Source organism: Lontra canadensis, unplaced genomic scaffold (assembly GCF_010015895.1).
Source record: "Lontra canadensis isolate GAN:19392208 unplaced genomic scaffold, GSC_riverotter_1.0 scaffold155, whole genome shotgun sequence".
Classification (NCBI taxonomy): Eukaryota; Metazoa; Chordata; class Mammalia; order Carnivora; family Mustelidae; genus Lontra; species Lontra canadensis.
This window is the reverse complement of record NW_022631149.1, coordinates 2,097,514-2,120,063: the sequence shown is the minus strand read 5'-3', so window position 1 is coordinate 2,120,063 and position 22,550 is coordinate 2,097,514. Positions and strand designations below refer to the sequence as shown.

The window sequence follows — 22,550 nt, the reverse complement described above, 5'->3', positions numbered from 1 at the left end:
TGACAGAGAGAAGAGAGAGAGAGCTCACAAGCAGGCAGAGAGGCAGGCAGAGAAGAGAGGGGGAAGCAGGCTCCCTGATGAGCAGAGAGCCCAATGCGGGGCTTGATCCCAGGACCCGGAAATCATGACCTGAGCCAAAGGCAGAGGCCCAACCCACTGAGTCACCCAGGCGCCCCTATTTATTTCTTTTTAAAGCAAGCTCTGCACCTAACGTGGGTCTTGAACTCATGTCCCTGAGATCAAGAGTTGCATGCTCTACCGACTGAGCCTGCCAAGAGCCCCTGGGTGTTATTTATCTAAAAATTCCTCAGATTTCATTCTAATTTTTCTTTTAGCTTTCCATAAGGATATGCAGATAGCTCAGCAAACAATCTAGGACAACTTCCCAACTTCCCAAACAAGACTGGATTTTTCCCCAACTGCCTTGGAATGGAGACGAATACATATATATATATGAATATATACATGTGAATATATATATAAATGTATATGTGTATATATATATATGTATATGTGTATATATATATATATATATATATATGTATGCACATTTCTGATGCCAGTAGAATTACTCAGCTCTACAGAGGAGTACAAATTCTAAATTCCAGTCATTGAAGCTGCTCCCTTAAGCCAGTATCGGCTCCAAATGAATGCTTTTGGACAGCTGATGCCACTTCTAGTTTTCTAGATCACAGAAAGACTGCTGCTGGGCTGAACGGTGGTCTATTATTAGCTAATTTTGCTGCTATCGTAAGTATTCCATCTCCATGTTTTGTCCCATCTGTATGAAGAACCTGTGTGCTGGCCTTGATGCTACCAAAACAGTCGACTATTTCCTACGTTATCAGTAAATAAGCTGTTGGGGGAAAAAACAGGTAATATTTTAACCCCCAAACAAGGAGAAAATTTATGAAAATAAATTAGTATAACTTACTCGAGAAGGATGAGAATGTTTATGAGCTCCTGAGGAGAGACTTTATTCCAGTAAGTTAAGAGAGTATCTGAAAATGGAATAAACAAAGTGGCAGATCTTGAAATAAGTACAGTAAACAGCACAGTGCCCCCGAAGTATCAATAACCTAGCTTCAACAACTGTCAGTTCCCAGCCGGTTCTTTCATCGATGTCCTCCTCTCCCAGCTCATTGTTCAAGGCACACACTGTATTTGTGTGAATTAATTCCAGATATATCGCTTTATCTATAAACATTTAATGATGATTTTTATTTAGTTTGTAAATATTCTTTTGGATGGCTGATACTAATCTTCATATCATCCCTGAAGACAGAGGAAGGGAAAAGGACCAGGGGTGTTTTCAATTAACTTCCTAAAATTTTGCATAATGCCGCATGCTTAGGTGTATTTTTCCGAAAGGAGGGTCAAGCACCTTTGCCTGCTACTCGAAGGGCTCTGTGAACCAAAAAGTTTGAGAACTTTAAACTTTAGAAAAAGAGATTTTTTTTTTACCCTTTGCCTTTGTATTATAAACTCTGAAGTCTTGATATTATGTAAATACACACACACACACACATAGTTAAAAACAAAACAACAGGCTGAATGAAAATGGAGTTGCATATGCTAAGCCTCCCACCACCAAACCTAGACAATTACAGTTCCCACTCTCCCAGGAATGGAATTGTAAACCAGTCAATTAGGAATCATCTGATGGACACTACTAAGGTAATCTGCCTGACAGAGCCCTGGCATCCCCTAGACAAAAGTGACTTTGCAATAACAAACCCACTTTCTTTCCCTGCATAAAATTCCTTGCTCCAGCTCCCTTCTACCTCTAAAAGTCTTTCATTTTGTACAGCTCCTCAAGACTACTTTCTGTCTGCTAGATTGGATGCTACCTGACTCTAATCAATTTTTGCTCAAATACACTCTTAAAAACATGCCTGCTTATCTTCTAACCGTATGTCCAGGCGCATGTATCGAACTATTCCAGATATAAAAGTCCCTTAAATCTATCATGTATACTTCTCTTCTGACCTGCTTCTTTACTCCAACACAGTGATTTACCGAGATTAAAAAGAAAGAAAAAAATACTGCTGCCACTTAACTCTCCATTCATTTTTTGTTTACTTTTTAAAGGATTTTTAAGCACTCTCTATGCTCAAAGTGCGCTAGAACTCAATTGCGAGATCTTGTCGCATGCTCTACCCCGAGTCAGACAGGTGCCCACTCCGTTCCCTTTTTATGCTACTCAGATATAGCTCATGATGCTCATAGCTCTTAAATGTAAAAATGTCGTAGGCATCACAAGAGTGGTAAATGACAAAACTGCCAACCCAGCTACAACCGGGGCAAGATAAGGATGGAAGACTAGGCAATGTTGGTTAGGCGGAGAGGGGGAGAGAGGGAGGAATGTAGGGATTTTGACTTTACTTCCAACTGTTTCTAAAAGCCGCAAGTGTTGATACTTTCTAAAACACTGACCCTCAAGAATAAAAATGCTAAAAATGGCGTTGTTAGTTTGTTTAAAAAAAAAAAAAAAAGCGGACAGGGACTTCCGGTCTCCCCTACTCCTGCCTTTGATTGCCGTGCTGCTCAGAGAAGCCCAGATCCCCCAGAAGCCACTGGGTTTCCGGCCTCTCGGCCTTCTGTCGAAGAGCGGTGTGTAGGCGCCATCCTCTCTCTTCACACGCATCGGCTCTTCTCGCCAAAAGGCTGGTGCCTTCTTCCCACCCAAAAACTCCGGAACTTTCTGCCCATCCCTGAACGACCCCGGTGCCAGCCTTGTGCCCAGAGACAGCTTCGCAGGTCTGTAAAAGGGGGAAAGGCCTCATCCCAGCCGCGGCTTAGCTCTAGTCAGCAGCTCCTCCGCCATTTTCTCGGCAACGGCGGTAGCGCTGTCAAGCCGCTGGCCTGTCTCCACCGTTTCCAAATCCCAAATCGGCGAGACATGATGCAGGCAGGGAACATGGGTGGAGGAGACAGGGGAGGTGGTAAGAAACCCTCAGGAAGAGGAAAATTACAGTTTAGTGTATGTGATGTGTCATCTGATGATTTTAAAAAAACCTGGCTAATGCTAAAAGAGCTCCACGACAAAGAGCTACGCCGTTTACAGGCAAAATTAGCCAGTTTGAGGAAAGAGCGACTGGCCGATGGAAGGTGGACGGGCTCCACAGCCAAAATTAAAGAGCTGACCGCGCAACAGAAAGTCCTCAGTAGCACCATTCAGGAGTTGCGAGATCAGTTAAATGCAAAAACATGTGAACGCTGTTCGCTGAATGAAAGCTACAGGAACACACTACAGCAAGAATTTTATGATATCCAACAACAAAATCTTCACTTTATTACTCAGCTTACCGAAGAAAGGAATAGGTTAAGGGAAGAAAATCAGAAGCTTTCTGCAGAACTAAAACGGAATCTGCAGCATTTGCGCCCTTCTTTTTCTAGTAGCGATGATGAGGTATTCATTCCCTGTACGCAAAGGTCTGTGCCAGTTTTCTCTGTCAGGGAGCCGTCCTCAGGAACTCATGTGTATCTGCCTGTCAGATTGATAAAGCAATCAAATACTGAAGAGATGAAAACTGGACGAAAGGAACGACCACGAAGTCCAAAGTTTTCCATTCCATTTTATAGTCAGGACCTCTTCGAGGACCGGGAGACCTCTCCTGAGCAGCCTTATCCTAATAGCAGTAAGCCTGGCACAGAGAGCAGTACCAATCAGAAGTCACCTGCAGGGTTTCCTTTAACATCGACAGTTGGTCCTCAAAAGGGGCCTGGATTTCAAGATGTTTCAAACCACGAAGACCAGCTTGGCCAGCCGAAAAGGAAACAGATCTTCACCCAGAGGACCTCCACCCAAAGGACTGCCACACAGAAGTGTGAAACTCAGATTGACTTCTCTTGGAGCCTTTCCAGTATTTCTACTACAGGAAACCCCGCTACTCAAGTCGTATCTGAAACTTCAGAGGAAAATATGCCTGATTATAATGGAAGTTCATTTCCCCCTTTTACACAGAGTAAGGAAAAGCCCTCTTTAAATGTATTTCCTTTTGACTATACTGTAAAATCTAGTGGGAAAAGAAAATCGAAGAGTGGTGTAACTCAGCACAACATTGGGTTTTCTGTAAGAGATTGCAGCTACCCGACACCTTTCACTGAACAATCCACTGGGAAGAAGAATGTTAATGAGTCTACAGGTAAGGAGTACGACGCCAATAAGCCTCTCACTGATACCCAAAGTTTCATCTCAGGGTCTGCAATAAAGAGAAAAGCCAGGACACAGACAGAAAAAGAGGGAAAGTAGCTTTGCCTCATCCTCTCAAGGAAAATGCTCTTCTTTTACAAGAGGACAGTCTTCCTGTCAATTCAGACTGTGTAACTGATTACCCCTGACTCTGATTCCATTTCTCCAGAAATAATAAACAAGACAATAAGAAAAAAAAAGTTTGGCAAATGACTAAGACTTTGAAACAGTGACTTATTGCCAATTAATAAAATGTAGCCACAAATAGAAAAGGAAATTCATTCTGTGGAATTCCTCTACTTCCACATATAAGTGTAAAGGTCTGCCATCTTTTTGTTGAAACTAAGTTGCTACTGTTTATGAACCAATAAAACCAAGAAAGGACCTGAAGAGTATGGACTTCTAAGGGTTCAACATTTAAATGCATATAGAGTGACTAAAATATTTACCAGACAAGACAAAGTAACTAGAATACATCCACTGAGAAAGATCCAGAAGCAGATTTTTTTCAGAATAAAATGAATATGACTTTACACATACAAAAGATAAAGAGGAGATGTGACACGGACTGTATACTAGTTATAAAAAATGTGCTTTTAAGAATCCAAAAGCAAGAGCAGAAGAGAGAAAAATCTAAGGAGCAAAAACCAAAAATTCAGCAAGCAAGGTCAACGTTTACAAGAGGAGCAGAACTACGAAGTTCTCAAGAAACAAAGCAGTTATGGTCTTATCCATGACATTAAACAAGCTGCCAGAGGCTTAACCCTGGTAATTATAGTATATGGTGTGAGAGTGGGTGTGTGTGTGCGCGTGTGCGTGCATGTGTGTGCACATGCACTCTGCTGGAGTGGAGATAAGGAGAAAGTCAGCAGTGCATCTCCCCAACTCCTTTCCCTGCCCCCTCCATTTTTCCTCCTCCTGCCCCCAACTCACTTTCCCTGGGCAGTGGTGGTATTCAACTACTTTTTTTTCTTATTTTTGTTTGTTTGTTTTTTCTCATGTGTCATTAGGCCTTTTAAAAAAAAAGCAAATTTATTGAGAGAATTCATGGGCCATAAAACCCATTTAAATAGTGCACAATACAGCAGTTTATAGTATTTTTAAAGAGTTGTAAAACCACCACCCCAGTTTTAGAATATTAGATATTTAGAATATCTAAATATTTTAGAATATTTTCATCACCCTAAAGGAAACCCCATATACTTTAGCAGTCACTTTCCACCTTGTTTGCTCACTTTTCCATCTTGCAGGACGACAAAAACAGTGAGCTGTGGCTGTAATTGTTAACTGATCCATTATCTCTCAGACTGAAATACCACTGGGGTTAAAAATGATCTCCCTTTATTTCTTTCCCAAAACAGGGAGGTACATCGTATAGTCTCAATATAATCTTTGACTTTTATTCTAAATTATATAGTCTTAGAACTTTAAGATTATAGTTGTTTTTTGACTTTTATTAATAAACTCTAGGATTTATTATTCATATCTAGCTTTTCTGAAGGTCTTTGATGGTTAACTATCAAATTATTTTATGTTTTTATATCCTGCATTATTATTTAAAAAAAGATTTAGAGTAATATTTTAAAATATTTAACATAGAAATATTTAAAATACTTGAATATAAAAATGTTAAAAAATATTTAAATATAAAAATATTTTAAAATATTTAAATATAGAAATGTTTAAAAATAAAGTAAGTAAAATATAATAATTATGATAATCAGAACCCAGGTGCTTTCATGTTCTTCATTCCTGCATACTTTTTTTTTAGTAAAAATATTGAGAAAAGGAAGAAAAGGGAGGGAGTTGTGTAAGTGAATGTGATATTTGGGAATAAGATAACCTGATTTTACTTCCAGAGGAATTGCAGTTTATGAAAACCCTTTGGTTAGTCTATCATATAAAGAATTGTTAAAACTAATAAATAATACAACTGTACACCAAAGGGGGAAAAATGAAGCCTGAAAAACAACGTAACACCTCACAATGCCACAGGCAGGCACTATGAAGATAATAGCGGCATTCCCGACCCTCCGAGAACACTTCCTGTCTTTTTGTTTGCTTTTGGTTTTCCAAATCCTGGGTCAAATAAAAGCTAAAGTATTAAATGTGACTCCTGGTTATTATTTCCTTCTGTTTACTTTGGTCATTTAATGCGATGTAAGCTCTGCCTGAAAAAAAAATATGTTTAGCACTTTTAAAACTACATTTTCATTTTAGAAATCAATTTTTAAATTAAAAAAACAATAGTGTGAAGAATCAAACCCAGATGACCCCAATAAACCCATTTTAAGTTAGAAACAGAGGAACGTTTTAAGGTCAGAGTCTTCAACGATCTGTTTCTAATGTGCTCGTGTTTTACGTACAGGGGACGATCAAATATTCGTTGCATGAACCTGTGAAGGGGGGATGTCTAGTAGAGACCACGCTTAATATGCTGGTAACTCACCTTCGGAAATCATTTTCACTATATACAGGTAGCACATTAAGAGGCTTCTGATTTCATACTGGTCCAGTCGGTTATACTGGGATACACTGCTCCTGGTAGAACCCTGTCGGGTCTGTAATAGAAAGGGCTATTGTCAAACAATATTGGTACTAGAGATTCCCATAGCCTTTAACTCAGTAACTATTTGTATCATTGGTCCTGCTTGGGAAAATTCTAAGTCCAAATCCAATTTTCTATCACACTTGGAAGGTAAATGAGCTGAATCTTTCTTTGTTGCTACTGCACAGAGTAGTATCACTAGAAATTACCTGGGGGTCTTCATCAAGATAACAGCCATGAACACTGTGTTTCATTCCCATGAGTTCTGTGTTTAAGTAGCAGTAAAAAATTTAAATTACTGTATGTGGCTATTCTAGGAAAAATAGTTTTTACATGCAGGAGGAACTTAACTAAGGTATATGGAAGCACAGAAACATTTTAAGCTCTTTTCATTTGAATCTTTCAGAGTTTATAAATTAAAATCCAACCTACAAATCATAGGTCAGGAAATCTGTATTTTTTAAGAAGGGCTCATATGACAAGATAATTACATGAAGAAGAATCCAGTAATACTTTAAAACCACAGCTTCTACAAACTAGTGATGTTCCTTTTAATGACTTTTGTTAAAAATCTCAGTTGTGAAGCATGACAAGATCTGACTTATTTGGGGACTTACATGAATAGAATGTTAATAACCTAAATAATTTACCGTATTTAAAAACCAGTTCTTTCACAGTTGAGCTAAACTGAGCTGGAAATAGGCATTTACTAAACTAGGATTTACTAAGAACGAACTTTCACTTGATTATTAAGTCATTTAACTTCTTTGTCTTTTATCTGCCTTACCCAGGATAGTGTCTATTGACAGAATTCTAAAAGCCGTAAAATAGGAACCTTTGTGAATGAATTACTATTTACCCCAAGGCTCAAGGAAGTATATTCCCAGTGGTTCTCAAGGGGTGTTTCCCAATTAGCAGCATCAGCATCACCTGGGAACTTAGAGACACAAATTAGCAGGCCCCATCCCAGACTGAATTAGAAACTCTGGAGGTGAGGCCCAGCCATCTGTTTTTATTAACCCCCCAGGTGATTCTGAAGCACACTAAGAATGCCGTGATATAAGAGAAATATTGCTAGAATCAGAAAATCCAGGTTCAGGTCTGGCCTGCCATAGCTGTGTGGTTGTCCTAAGTCACAACCCCAGTTATCATTTGTAAATTGAGTTGGAATTTATTATTTGTATGCACCCTTCTAACCCTAATTTTATATGATTCTGTGATCTTACACAGCAGCATTACATGGCTTTATTGGTCAAAATGAAATTTCTTGGGGCACCTGGGTGGCTCAGATGGTTAAGCGTCTGCCTTCAGCTCAGGTCATGATCTCAGGGTAGTGAGATTGAGCCCCGCATTGGGCTTAAAGGGTCTTTCTCTCCCTCTCCCTCTGCCACTCCCCCACATGCACCACTTGCCCTTTCTCTGTCACAAAATAAAATAAAAATAAAGTAAAATAAAATGAGGTTTCTCTGTCTCAAGACAGACATACTCAAACTTTAATGTTAGAGAATATATTCTGATTAAGTAATGATGTGACACTGAGATCATCGATTTGGAGGCCTTTTTTTCTCCCAGGTTATTTATCACAAAAGAACGGAAGACTGAATTAACCCTGCCAAGAAGGGATTTATACGACAAGGTGCATTAGATATTTTAAACTTGAACCTTCCCTCTCTAGAACAGGTTACAGTATACGAAGATTAAAGGAGGTATTCAAAGTTAGAACTCTTAAGGATGAATGCCTTATCATCCATAAACAGTTTTAAATATTCAAGTAGCAGCTGCCATTAGAGGAAGGAACCAATACAACATCCAAGAATTAAGGGATGTTTTCTAGTGGAGAGACTTTTACTTATATAAAAAGACAGCCAGCTGTAGCCTAACATATCCCTAGGGTTACCCCACATACTTAGGTTCTTACATTTTCAACAGTCCCGCCCTGATCTGGAAATCCCGTTGCTCCTTCTGGGAGGAGAGAACCTCTTGAATCTTCCCTCTTGATTCCATGTCCATTTGGAAAAGCCCCATAAGCTGGAAAAAAAGCCAAGTCCCCATTAACAACAGGAAGAATGGTCAAAAAAATTTTTTAAAAAAATAAGTACTGGGTTGGGGCGCCTGGGTGGCTCCATGGGTTAAAGCCTCTGCCTTCGGCTCAGGTCATGTTCCCAGGGTCCTGGGATCGAGCCCCACATCGGGCTGTCTGCTCAGTGGGGAGCCTGCTTCCTCCTCTCTCTCTGCCTGCCTCTCTGCCTACTTGTGATCTGTCTGTCAAATAAATAAATGAAATCTTTAAAAAAAAATAAGTACTGGGCTAATTTAGAGACAGATTTTAGGGAATAGATCTTAGTCATCTAAAACATGAAGTTTCAGGGGGCGCTTGGGTGGCTTAGTTGGTTGAGCAACTGCCTTCGGCTCAGGCCATGATCCTGGAGTGTCCCGGGATCAAGTCCCGCATCGGGATCCCTGCTCGGCGGGGAGTCTGCTTCTCCCTCTGACCTTCTCTCCCCTCTCATGCTCTCTCTCTCTCTCAAGCAAATAAATAAAGTCTTCAAAAAAAAATTTTTTTAAATGAAGTTTCGGGGCGCCCGGGTGGCTCAGTGGGTTAAGCCTCTGCCTTTGGCTCAGGTCATGATCTCAGGGTCCTGGGATCGAGCCCCATATTGGGCTCTCTGCTCAGCGGGGAAGCTGAATCCCCCCCACCCCTGTCTGCCTCTCTGCCTGCTTGTGATCTCTCTCTCTCTCTGTCAAATAAATAAATAAAATCTTTAAAAAGAAAATAAAAAAAGAAAACATGAAGTTTCTATTTTATATCAAAACACCATAAGAAGCCTAACAAAGGGTGACTTATTTTTTTTAACCACTTGAAATACTTTACTACTTATGAAACAACAAGAGGCTGGAAGTAATAAACCAAGGCCACACAATTCAAGAGAGAGTTTTGTAGATAAGGAAACTTAGGCCCAAAAAAGGGGAAGCGTCTTGTCTTAAGACTGGAGACAGATAGGATCGGAAACCAGTGTTCTTTTCATTATCCTGTATTTTGTCAGTATACCAAAGCTACATTTTAAACAAGCTTAGATAAGGAAACTCAAGCAAAAAAAGGAGGGGGGCTGCAAGTGTGAGTCAGATTTAATTAAACTTTAGAAGAGCTCATGCTATGTATAGTTATTATGAAGTATTTCAAAAGTACAGAGAAGTACAGGGTGTGTTTCTATAGAGCCATGCAATGTATACTCTTTAAAGGACTTAATTACCAGTGTCTTTGTCACTGCTCAGACTCCCTCTACTTGTAGGTGAAGTGAAGCCACAGGCAAACTCATCCCGGGATGCCTGTAACACAAGGTGACATCACTGTCATTTCAACAAATTTGTACATGAGCATGAGACATTGGAATGAACAGAATGGGAGGGTCTCCTAACTTTAAACAAAGCTCACTGTGAAAGTCCAGATCAGGTATCACTGTTGGTATTTCAGTGACATCTCTTTAAAGATGGGGCACTAGGATACTTTGCAAGCAAGACCTCTGACCAAGTAATAGAACCCGAGATGGCTGGTGGAAGTGGCAACCACCACCCAATAATCCCCCTAGGAACTAGGTGCAGTGCTTGAAGGAGACGTGTGACCAGAAGCCCTAGACGAATTTGAGCTCCAGAAGAAAGAACAGATAAGTCAAATACTTTCAAAGATCACTGTCGAATATTTTGGAGTGAGCATAAGCAGGAGTAACTGTGTTTGGGAAAAAAGGCCAGCCTAAAACCCAGGTAGATAAGGCAGCCCCCACATTTAGCTGAGTTACGTAATTGGGAGCTATAGGCAATAAAGCCATCAGGAAGGCTTAAAAGCAGCTTTCTCAGGAACCCAAGGCAAGCCAGACAAATCGACTAGGGCATTTCATAGGGCTAATTGCCAAAGGAAGCCGTAAAGGACACAGTCTATCCCGCCACCCAACAACATGACACGGCAACTGAAAGTGGGAAGGCCATCTTGGGCCATTCAGAACATGGAGTGGGGGCAGGGCAGGACTTCACAGTCCCTCTGGGCAGACTAGAAAGGGTACAGTTCTGTGCACCACATTTTAATAGGCTGACTGGTAAAGTGGAGCATATCCAGAAGAGCATAACCAAGGTTGTCAAAGGGTTTGGGAATGACAAAAGATGAAGCAGAGGTAGGTATCTGGTCTGGAGAAAAATTTAGAAAGCACTTGTGCAAGGGGTGTCATGTGGAGGTGGGAACAGAAGTGTTCCATGTCTCTCTAAGAAGGCCAAACTAGGACAAGCAGATAAGAAAACCTTATAGGTCTAATGTGGGAAGGAAAGTTTTAATTACTACAAAGGCAAAATGTTGTTTTGCCCAATGGGGGACCGGTCACCATCCGAGGTTCCTTTGAACACTAAGATTCTAAAGAGAGAACAAAGCACAGACCAACTGCGCCGAGCGGAAAGCAACTCTGAAGAACTAAAAGTAGGCTGTCCCAGGAAAGGAGAAGCAAAGGAATACAGTTTAACCCCTGGTGCCTTGCATTGTGGAAGTGAAGAATCCTTCATTCCATTTCCAAGTTGAATATCGGAAGGCAAATAATGGTAAATCTTAAAACACAGGGTGCAAAGGATTCCTGGAATTCTCTCGGACCTTGTTACTCAAAGTGTGGTCCTTGGACCGGAAGCAGGCAAAAGTGTGTTAGAAAAGCACAGTCTCGAACTCCACCACAGGCCTACTGAGTTAGAGTCTGTGTTTTAACAAAATCCCCTGGTGATTCGTATGCACATTAAAGTATGAGAAGCAGGGGCACCTGGGTGGCTCAGAAGCACTGCTGTAGGGAAAAAAAAGTGTTAACTCTAAAAATGGAATGAAGAGCAATGCTTAAGATAGAGCCCATATAGCATATGACCCCAATTCTAAACGCAGTCTATAAAAGGGGATAAAACGCCCAGGGAAATACATTACTACTTACAGAATTAGGCAAGGCTGCACAAGAATACAAGGTATCTCGACCTGCTAACCGCTGTATATTTTCCAAGAGCAGTCCAACAAACGGTAGGTACAATTGTGCTATTTTGGCCTGCTGGTTCTGAAAAATAATTATCCAAAGCTCAGTAGGGATAGAATAGGTCTATACCCCAAATAAAGCTAGCCCCCATCTATCAGTTTCAAGACTCAAAGTGGGCTAATATCCACAACAAATTAGTGAACCATGAGGCTATTTATACTCACAAGTCTCAAAACTAATTACCACGGAACCTTCTTGGTATTTAGATTTCTACGCCCTACAGAGTCAAATCACAATCCCTCAATGACGACATAAAGTAAAAGGCGAAAGCTCATTCTCTGAAAAATAGTGGTTGACCTAGAAAGCAGATAGTATCAGTTCCGTTCTTTAACTCCAGTGAGGGCTGAGTTTTCACAAGCACAGGGATGGTGTCTGCCTTGTTCACCACTTCAACCCCAGTGTCTGGGCAGATAGGAGACGCTCAGTACACGTTAGCTGAATAAATGAATCAATGGGAGAAGCCTCAAAAATGGTGAATTACTGGGGTGCCTGGGGTGGCTCTGTGGGCTGGGAGGCCGAATCTTGGTTTCAGCTCAGGTCAGCATCTCGGGGTCCTGGGATAGAGCCTTCCATCGGGCTCTGCACTCAGCAGGGAGTCTGCTTCAGGATTCTCTCTCTCCCTTTGCCCCTCGCCCTCTTCTCTTGCTTGCTCTCAAATAAATCTTTTTTTAAAAATGGTGAGCTACTCTATTCCTTAAAGAAACATTTGTTGTTGTTGTTGTTGTTTTAAAGATTTCATTTATTTATTTGACACAGAGAGACAGGGAACACAGGCACGGGGCGGTGGGAGAGGGAGAAGCAGGCTTCCCGCTGAGCAGGGAGCCCGAGGTGGGGTTCGATCCCAGAACCCGGGGATCATGACCTGAGCCGAAGGCAGCCACTTAATGACTGAGCCACCCAGTCGCCTCCTTTTTTGTCGTTTTGATCAAAGCAATTAAGATAATGTGATCTTGGCCCCCTGAGTCAACTGTAAGACTTGGAAGATAAATTTGTAAATAAATATATTTGTCCCCTGGCTACTAGCAGTCTTAACATGGTATCTCTTATTTGAAAATGTATTTATTGCTTCTCTCAGCTCTAGACATTCCTCATCCGACATGTACATACACTTGAGTCAGCAAAACCAGTGGATATAATGGCATAAAAGTTGCCCCTTCACATTTCATGACTCTGGGAGGTTTTTTCTAGAGACTTAGAGAAGGTCTCTAGGGCTTAATAGTCAACCTACAGAATACAGAAGATCAATAGTACCTCCTTGTTGCCTGAATTCGCATTTGTTATTTAGGCTGAACAATTTTTCATATTGTTCATTATTTCTGGGACTCTGCCCCAGATTGTGCTGAAGGGCACAGAGGTCTGAGAACCAATGATCGCCAGCCTCCCGCCCAAGGCAAGAATGGCCCTTCCCTGCAACCGACAAAGGGTTCATGTTCACACTCCAGCCCTTCTCTGGTTTCTGTTAGAAGGGTCCTTTAGCTGATTTACTCCTTGTAAGTTCTATCTGCTAGGTATAGCTCTGGCCTCTGGTACTACAAGAGCAAGGCCACGCCCCATTTTTACAGGGCAAGTCTTCAAATAGTTAAAAGATCGTTACCAGCTTAATTCATTCTCCGCAAGGCTAAATGGCCCTCATGACTTCCTTTATTCTTCACATGGCTTTGGCTTCAAGGCTTTTCCCCATCGTGGTCACCCTTTTTTGGTAGTTCTCTAGTTTTTCAGTGTCCCACTTTGGCTTTGATAGCCACTATGGTCTCGTGGCTAAGAACACGGATCTTGGATTTTATACATATATGAATTTCCAATCTCCTGTTGCTGTTCCTTGACTGTGATCAAATCACTGAGCCACAGTTTACATTTCTCTTTCGTAAAATGGGGATAATAATAATTATACTAATTCAGGTGAGGTATTTAATACAGTGTCTGACGTGTAGTGAGTCCTCAGTCAATTTTAGCCACTATTATTAATACTACAGCTTCTGGATGGGAGTCTACTTTCATTCCCCAGTGATCACTAGGCAAGGAGATACTACAACTCTCTCAGTGGAACAGGAACACAGGAAAACATACAGTGTAAAATATATTAAGCTTTGCCTGCACAAAAGTCTGAAAACCACCTAGGAATCTATTACTAGAAGAGAGTTTAAAATAAGGCATTGTTCAGGGGCGCCTGGCTGGCTCAGCGGGTGACTCTTGATCTCGGGGTTGTGAGTTCAAGCCCCACACTGGGTGTGGAGCCTACTTAAAAAATAAATAAATAGGGGCACCTGGGTGGCTCAGTGGCTTAAAGCCTCTGCCTTTGGCTCAGGTCATGATCCCAGGGTCCTGGGATCGAGCCCCACGTTGGGCTCTCTGCTCAGCGGGGAGCCTGCTTCCTCCTCTCTTCCTCCTCTCTCTCTCTGCCTGCCTCTCTGCCTGCTTATGATCTCTGTCTGTCAAATAAATAAAATCTTTAAAAATAAATAAATAAATAAAGCAGAATGGGGTATATCCGTATGATGGAATAATATGCAGATTTCTAAAAATGTGGTAGCTCTAATCTTCAGGATGTCTTGTTAATTAAAAATGCATAATGATTCTCATTATACACACACGTAACATATATATATACATATATATATATATGTTTCTGCATGCATGACTTACATGGGGTTAAGAAATGGGAGAGAGGCATTTTTTAACTATGTACATGGATTACTAAAAAGGGAGGTGGGGAGCGGGGGGGCGGATAATGGAAAAAACCCTGCCCACAGCCCAAGTCAAAACTGCAGTTCTTTCAGGGGTTAACATCACTTGCAGTGGGTACAGGCACAGAGACACACCTTAGTCACTGGACATTTTGGTTCTGGATAGAGAAGAGGTCTCACAGTCATGATAACAAGTTAGGAGATCTCCCAAAGCAGTTTACGAGCAGCACATAATAGGGACGAGTGACATCTCGATCATTTCATTAGAGGAGGGCCAAAGAACAGCAACATAGTTGGGGGGGCTGTGACTAGGGTATCTCAAAAATAGCATTTCCATAGGGAGCATTTTTTTCCTTGACTGTGTATTTGTCTAGGGTCACGTCAGGGGACCCACAAAAATTATGGGAGCCTAAAGCTTCCATCTCTATCCCTTACCTTGGCGCCACCATTCGTGGTGAACATGTTTTACTTGAACATATTTGACAGATGACCCCTTACTCAGGCCACCTGGGAATTCCTTGGACCCAACAGAGAAAGGAATTCAAGCTTTGGTGAAGCAGGCCCATGAGGCAAAGTTCTAGCAGAGAGAATCCCATACCCACATAACAGCTGTTTAAAGCTTTTGAACAAAAGAGAAAAGGGCTTCAGAAGTCACTGAAGAGGTAATGGGCTTGGTATTTCAATCTTTCCCACACTCCCAAACCTCAAATACTCAAGTAGGCGCAGTGCTGAACTTTTACCGATAAGAGAAGTTATATGCGTGTGCGCATATATATACTATAACATCTCAGAATTTTAAAAAGGAAATGATGTCCACACGTGTGATAGAAAATATTTAAAAATCCACCTCTAGGTAAGACACTAGTGCAATCCCATTTTCCTGCACTTTCATCTGAAGAGGCAGAGGTAAATGACACAGCTTCCTGCTTCTGGGAGGAGAAGTTCATTTTGCGTTTTCCCACGCGTAATTTGAAATCACGGCTAGAGACCTTTTCCTCCACGTTGCCTAAGATCCTTTCCTGCACCTCTAGGCGTAAGCAGCAGTTCGCCAGAACCCAGTGGTAACCAGCAGTTTTCAAGGTTTGCCAGAGCCCGGGTGGAACGGCTGACCTGTGAGATATCTTTTCATTCAGGTATCTCATACTGGTTATCTTGCGTGACGTCAATATCGACATTCACACAGAAAGAGAAAATAGCACATAACAGGGTGATGACAATGTGTTGTTACAGTTATATCGTGACAGAAACCAAGCCAAAATTGTGGTAAGTAACAAAAAAACATCTTAACGCTGAGTTTCAATGTACTTCAGGAGAGAATCAGCTGAAGAAAACCAGCAAAATTTGTAAGTAATGAAAATCCTCTGGAATTAAAGAACTATAAATGGAAGCAGCTGGCAGACGTCTTCTATTTATCAAGGATAAACAGGAATATTGAATAAAGAATAAGCTCCGGGAAGCCTGGGCGGCTCAGTGGGTTAAGCCTCTGCCTTCGGCTCACGTCATGATCTCAGGGTCCTGGGATCGAGCCTCGCATCGGGCTCTCTGCTCAGCGGGAAGCCTGTTTCCCCATCTCTCTCTCTCTGCCTGCCTCTCTGCCTGCTTGTGATCTCTCTCTGTGTCAAATAAATAAATAAAATCTTAAAAAAGAAAAAAAAAGAATAAGCTCCATTTCCAAGTCAGCTCTGCAAAGTATGACAATACTAAACGACATCCTAATTTTTATTTGTACCTGGATATACAAACCAAAGGACAAGTTATTAATTATGAAATAATATGATGTCCCCTCGAGCCCTGTGATTCTAGGTATGTAAGTTAGGTTATTTGAAATCCACGGAGTTTGCAATCTACATTTTTAAGCCCAATGGAGTTTAATGGTAAGAAGATCTGAATATGTATGTTAAAGGGGCAGTGAGCAGCAGCCATAGCAATGGCCTTCACACACAGACAATGTGCAATGTCCATAAGGTTTATAGCCACACCCGCATTTTTTCAGTAAGAAGGAAATCTTCATATTAAGTATTTCGTATTTGACCCAGTTAACATGTCTTACTATTAATCACTTAATCAATACTGTAACTGATTTAGGAATATATATATGAGGACGTACACTAAGAAATATCTTTGAAAGAGTCCATATGGCTACAACTACATACGATTTTTTAAAAAGCCTAATTAGCTTATGTAACAACTCCTGCGGCAGTTACGTTGTTCTTTACACACGACTTGAGAAACCACTGTTTTTCTTCAACAGTTAGTTGAACAGTATTTTGAAAACCTAATCATTGGATCGTGAAACAAACCTTATTTGTAAAAGTAAGTTCGTCGATGCTCATATTATGTGCCTTACTGAACACGTCCACTTGAATGTAAAATCTTAGCCGAAATTTACTAATGTGACACTGATTAGACAGGCATCCTTACCTTGTGTTGGTATCTAGTGTCAAATGCATGTTTTATCAAAAGATTCTTTATGACAGAGATAGCCGTGTATCTGATCTCGTAATTGTCCTGAAGAGCAATGGAGGTTTCCCTCAGAAGCAAACCAACCAAGAAGTGATGCTTGCAATATTCATCTGATAAACTGTATTCAAGATTTGAATCTGCGGTATAATGAAATGTAAAACCCGTTTATAAAAGTAATCAGAAATGACCTTATCATTAAAGTAACATATTTATTATTTAGTAATATGTGCTTATGTTAGCAAGAGCTATAATTTTATTCTTAATGAATGTGGACAATTCTTTGGTCATGTAGAACAAGCATGCAACATTTTTACAACAGAAACGCGCTCACAGTCAGGGCTGTATGATAGCCTTAATGATCATTTCGGTCAGTAAGAGAGTCCCTAGATCTCTTTTCTCCTAGATCCTTTTTAACTCTCAGGAGTCTGAAGATTGACCCCAGAATGAAACAATGCTATATGTGGCAATATCTACATGTCTTTTCATCTGAAGAGATTTTGTTACAGCTATGGACTGACTGATTCTGTACAACAACACTTGAATTACTTATCTGTTTACACTCGTGAAGTAAGAAAAGGAGGACAAAGACAACTGAATCATTCTAAGGGTGTGAACTACGGACTGTTCTAGTAAATGTCAGAGACTGGCCCAAATACAACGGGTACAGGAACAGTAAGAAAAATAGCTTCGTCTCACTTCCAATTCATCAGCAGGCAAACACAGATCTTTGACTTCAGAAAATCACCCTCCAAACTATATGTTTCACTCCCTTTTAGAACTCAGTCCCTTTTCCCAGCTGCTAATATCCTGGTTGGGACCTGCCTTGGAACTATTCCCAAGGGATTGAGACCAAGTTTAGTCACTTCTACCGTAGATTTCACAATCTTTATTTCCTCTCCTCTACCCTTGAATTTAATTAAGCCGTAAAGCTAAAGGATACGTTTTCTATTTTTCGGGGGTGGGTGGGGGGAGGGCGCTCTTCAGCAGTTCATATAACGCTACGTATTCAGTTAGGACATAATAAATGTTGTGAGTAGACAGATTTAATCCCAAAAATCCTGAACATCTGTCGACCCCTTCTTTTCTCTGATGTCCTCCCGGCTACCGATAAATAACAGGGAAGCATCTGAGCTCTACGTGCTCAGAATTAAATACGGGAGTGGTTGAGCAGAGGTATTTGGTTTTCTAAGTACTTTTTCTTTACTTTCACTGGCTCGAATTCAGTGATTAAGACCCCTACCCCCTGGAGACACAAGGCATCTGATTTTCTTCTTGCCCTGGGGTCATCCTCTTTTGGGAATGCCGAGCACTTTCAATGCACAGGGGCCACTCGTGACTAACGCAGGGGGCTCTATCTGGGTAGATTCTGCAATGGCAGTTAAGTTTTGTTTTGTTTTGCTTTGCTTTGACTTCATTGATTTGAATACATCCAATCGGGTCCTTTCATCCAGACCTTCAAAACTGTGGCCAAGTAGTCATTAGACAGGGTCAGAGAGAAAGGAGGCAAGCCTGGGAGAGAGGACACACACTTAAAGAACAGATACAACCTCTGGGCCCCACGCTGCCTTAAGCAGGAACTTGTTTTCAAACGGATTCTTTGAGCAATCAATGTGTAAACTTATTTTAAAAGGAAACAAAAAATACTGCCTCATACACCATCTCCTTGGTTTTCTGAGTCTGTTAGCCTAAAACCTCACTGTGGCCAGGGACGATACGAAAAGCAAACAAAGCCTCCCCCCACCCCCACCGTCCATCTTAGCCATTCATCAGATCGTTTTTAAAGACAGTGAACTACTGTAGAGTGAACCGAGTTAAACCTACCTACTGAAGTCAAACGGTCCACCGCAAATGAAAAAAAATCTAATTAATATATGAAAAGAAAAGGGACAAATAAAAAACATAGTAACATAAGAATTGTGCTGTACAACAAAGCATTCAATAAAACTAGCAATGGAGTTAACTGAAGGCATATCATACATTGAATATATACGACAAATTACAATTCCACTCTGCTTTTACGCTTCTCGAGCTTCCTTTCAGCGGAAATGCATTTCTATGTTTTTTTTTTTAATTTGATCTCATGTATGAGTTCAAACATTATCACAGAAAGTAATTGTACTACTATCTGACATCTCTGGTTAAGCAGCCACTGATGTAATTACACCTGATTTCTCCGTGTTGTTACTACTACCACTGACACTACGAAGCAAGTGTGGGCTACCGTTAAGGAGCGTATCTTCGGACAGTTAACAATTCTGAGGTTACCTTTCAATTCACAGTTTACCTAGAAAACAGTACGCTATGCTAGCGCTAGCCCCCCAAGAAGGAAAACACCGTTTCGAATGATGGAAAATGCAAACACGTACCTTGAACGCGCTGGAGTTTAGGTTTCGCGAATGCCATTGGCAAGTTCAGAGGAATGTAATGTTCGTGATTGCAAATCGTTTGCAGAAATTCAAACTTGTATTCAGCCAGGACCTAGAGAAAAAAAAAAAAAGATACAGAACTCCCTTTTTTGTCGGCATTTACTATTTTAATAATTAAATACAGGGCATTAATTTCCCAAACGGAAGTGTTCGGTGCTTTAAGCACACCTTGAGACGTGACCCGTGCAGGAAAGAGTTAACACCAGCAGGCTCTCCTTTTAAAGCAAGGCTGCTGGCAAGGTTGGTTGCTGGCTGGCATTTGGGAAATTGGATTTTGAAACGCTCCCTACACGATAAGGTTGTGCCTCCTCTGCCAGCCTGCTCGGACTGTTTGTACAAACAATGTGATTTACTATGAACACTTGCTTTCTTTCCCTTTCCTGCCTCTGGAATTTCCACCCATCTCCAGTATATGACCAGTCCCCAAGAAACAACCTAGACCATAGGTCTCTAATGGGCGTCCCTGAAAAGCCATGTTGAACGCGTGTGGCTGCATGTTCAGCATTTTCCCTGCTGGAGGAAGGTTGTGCTCAGCGTGACCTTCACGGGAGGGAGGGTGGCCCCTCGGGAGCCCTACGTGAACACTGCCCAGGACTCCACTCGCTATGCTTTTCTGTTACTGTTCCAGCTGCGTATCCCTGCTGTATGTGTCCCTGTCACGAATCTTTAGTCGTGACGAAGGTTGCCATAACTCTACAATGAGTCCTGTGGGTCTTGCCGGCGCACCACTGAACATGTGGGTGGTCTCGGGGACTCCCCCCACACTACCCAACATCCCCAGCTCTGAGCGACCCCTGTACTCAGAGAACCTAAGCAAAAACAGCAGCTCCAAATCCTCCAGGGACTAAGTCTTACCCCTGGTCTCACGCTCTGATACCGGACGGCCGCTACGGGGACATCCTTCTAACTTACCTTGGGATCTTTGGGGCTGAATCCAGATATGTAGTCATTTATCAGATTGAAAACAAATCCTCTATCCATTAGTGTCAGACAGCGCTACAGAAACCAAAAGAAAATGAACAGTGACATAATTCTGGAAGTCTGGCATGACGTTCTCGCTTTTACAGATAACAGAATAATGGCTTTCGGAGTTTTACAGTAGGTGACCTTAAAGAAGGGAAAGGGCAAGTGATGTGTTGTTGGAATTGGGTCCCAACTGTACAATGTTCACATGTAGATGGATAAACATACATGTACATGTATGTATATACACATGCAAACACATATACACACATACATGTAATCTATTTAGCTACTCTGTCTCATTCTGGTCAATTCTAAAAGCTCAAAGAGAAGCGTATGGTGGTCAGCTCACTACTATAAATGGGGTTTGGGCTACGGCAAAATTTCAGACCCAAAGAGAAGGCTCTCCTGTGTTCTACGGAGTCTTGGCCCATTAATACAGCCCTCCTCTGTGACAGCCTTTCCTGATGTCCAGAGGTGCCCGCTGGTCTCCTCCTAGTTAAGGTTCTCATTCCTGGGCAAGTTCACAAGTCCAGGAAGGCTATGAACCAGCATGCACCCGTCATCTCCCCATCCACCTGCTTCCAAATTCATCTCTAAGTCCAAGCCCTAATCAGGTCACCTTCCTTCCAGAGCTTTCATTACTTCCTTATTGCCTTTAATATAACTTCCAACTCCTTAGCCTGGCATTCAAGGACACTCGCAGTGTTGTCCCAACCTACTTCGCCCGTTTCACCACCCAGTACAGCTCGTTGGCTCATTATCCGCTCCGGAAGTGCTGTGTGTTCCCACCTCGGGGTCTGTGCTCAGGCCAGGCCTACCTAGTAATTCTAGCACTACTTCAGCCCAATCCTACCCATTACTCAATGTTCTGATGAAATCCCAGCTTCCTAAGCCATGTTGGCCCACAAGTCCCTTGTTAAACATTTTCTTCGATGCTAGTGTGTGTTTTACTTATTAGTTCCCTGTCTTTTTACCCAGATAGAACAATAGAAAGTCTCTCTTTCCCTTTAAGTTCTCCATGGGGTCCACACTGTTCCTGTGAAATACAAGGAACTCGATATTTGATCAACCATTTATATCTCATTTCTCACAGCGATTGAGACAGTGTTCTAGAGAAATACAAAGGTGAATACGACATGGTCTTTATACTCATCCAGTGGTAAAGACAAATAAATAATTAAAATATGGTGCAGTAAGAAGTACCACGGAAGTATGGAAAGCACGGCTGAACGACAGAAGGTGTGTCGACACGCCATGGGAAGGTGAGGGCAGAGCTGAGCCTCAAAGATGAATGGACTCTACCAGGCAGACAAGGGAAAGGGACTGAGGTTCTAGCCGGTTACCCTGACGGTGCTGCCCTCACTTCTTCCATCATTCCAGCAACAAACTTATCCTCGTAAGTTGCTGGTCTTTCCCCACGGCATACAGATCAAAATCGAAATTCCTTAGACTGACGTTCAAGGCCTTCCATCACCGGGCACCAGACGAAATTCCCAGCCCTACCTCCATACATCCTAAATGCTCTACACGATGACCTTCTCGATCCTCCCTAAACAACTCCCAGACACACATATTTCCTCTTCTTTGCTCACGGGTCCTCTACCTGTAACACCAACTCTTGTCCCAGGGAACTTTTCTTCTAGGCTCTGCTCAACAGTTCCTGCTCATAATTCCTCCTGTTCTGGTCTTCCTACTGTATCTTGTTTCTGCTTACAGCAAAACAGTCACTCACACTGTATCTTGAATATGTAGGAGAAACGGGATTTCGGAGACAGACTTCCACCGCTGAATCTTCACAGGCAAATGTTTGTTGACTCGAGGAAGTCAACACTGCTATGACATCAACTATGTTCTAGCCCCTTTACATAGTAACCTTCAGGTTCCAGCTCCATGGAAGAAACGGAGACATTACATTTCAAATACTGTCCTCCCTAGTTTACTTTAAAAAGATGGGTGGATGTTTGGTTTTTGATACACACCAGTTTTTGTAATAGCGTTAAGTTTTTATCTTAATTCTGGCAAAGAGGGCTCTTCTATCAGAAAACCATACTCTGGGATGCCTGGGTGGCTCAGTAGGTTAAGCCTCTGCCTTCGGCTCAGGTCATGATCTCAGGGTCCTGGGATCGAGTCCCGCATCGGGCTCTCTGCTCAGCACGGAGTCTGCTTCTCTCTCTCTCTGCCTGCCTCTCTGCCTACTTGTGATCTACCTCTGTCAAATAAATA

At 41.8% G+C, this 22,550-nt stretch overlaps 1 protein-coding gene across 5 annotated transcripts in view; it reads right to left on the bottom strand.

Moving 5' to 3' along the window:
• The window catches only part of DOCK11 (dedicator of cytokinesis 11), a 193,871-nt gene that overhangs the window by 55,567 nt on the left and 115,754 nt on the right, over positions 1-22,550 (bottom strand). For 4 of the 5 annotated variants that reach the window (XM_032844786.1, XM_032844785.1, XM_032844783.1 and 1 more), the window contains 9 exons: positions 20,274-20,357; positions 19,302-19,413; positions 18,757-18,795; positions 16,894-17,072; positions 11,693-11,809; positions 9,995-10,070; positions 8,662-8,771; positions 6,645-6,756; positions 935-1,001 (listed from right to left, as the gene is read on the bottom strand). In XM_032844786.1, the coding sequence (XP_032700677.1) occupies positions 935-1,001; positions 6,645-6,756; positions 8,662-8,771; positions 9,995-10,070; positions 11,693-11,809; positions 16,894-17,072; positions 18,757-18,795; positions 19,302-19,413; positions 20,274-20,357 (896 nt within the window). The remainder of the gene's footprint in view (positions 1-934; positions 1,002-6,644; positions 6,757-8,661; positions 8,772-9,994; positions 10,071-11,692; positions 11,810-16,893; positions 17,073-18,756; positions 18,796-19,301; positions 19,414-20,273; positions 20,358-22,550) is intronic. The other variant, XM_032844784.1, reaches the window with a different exon arrangement.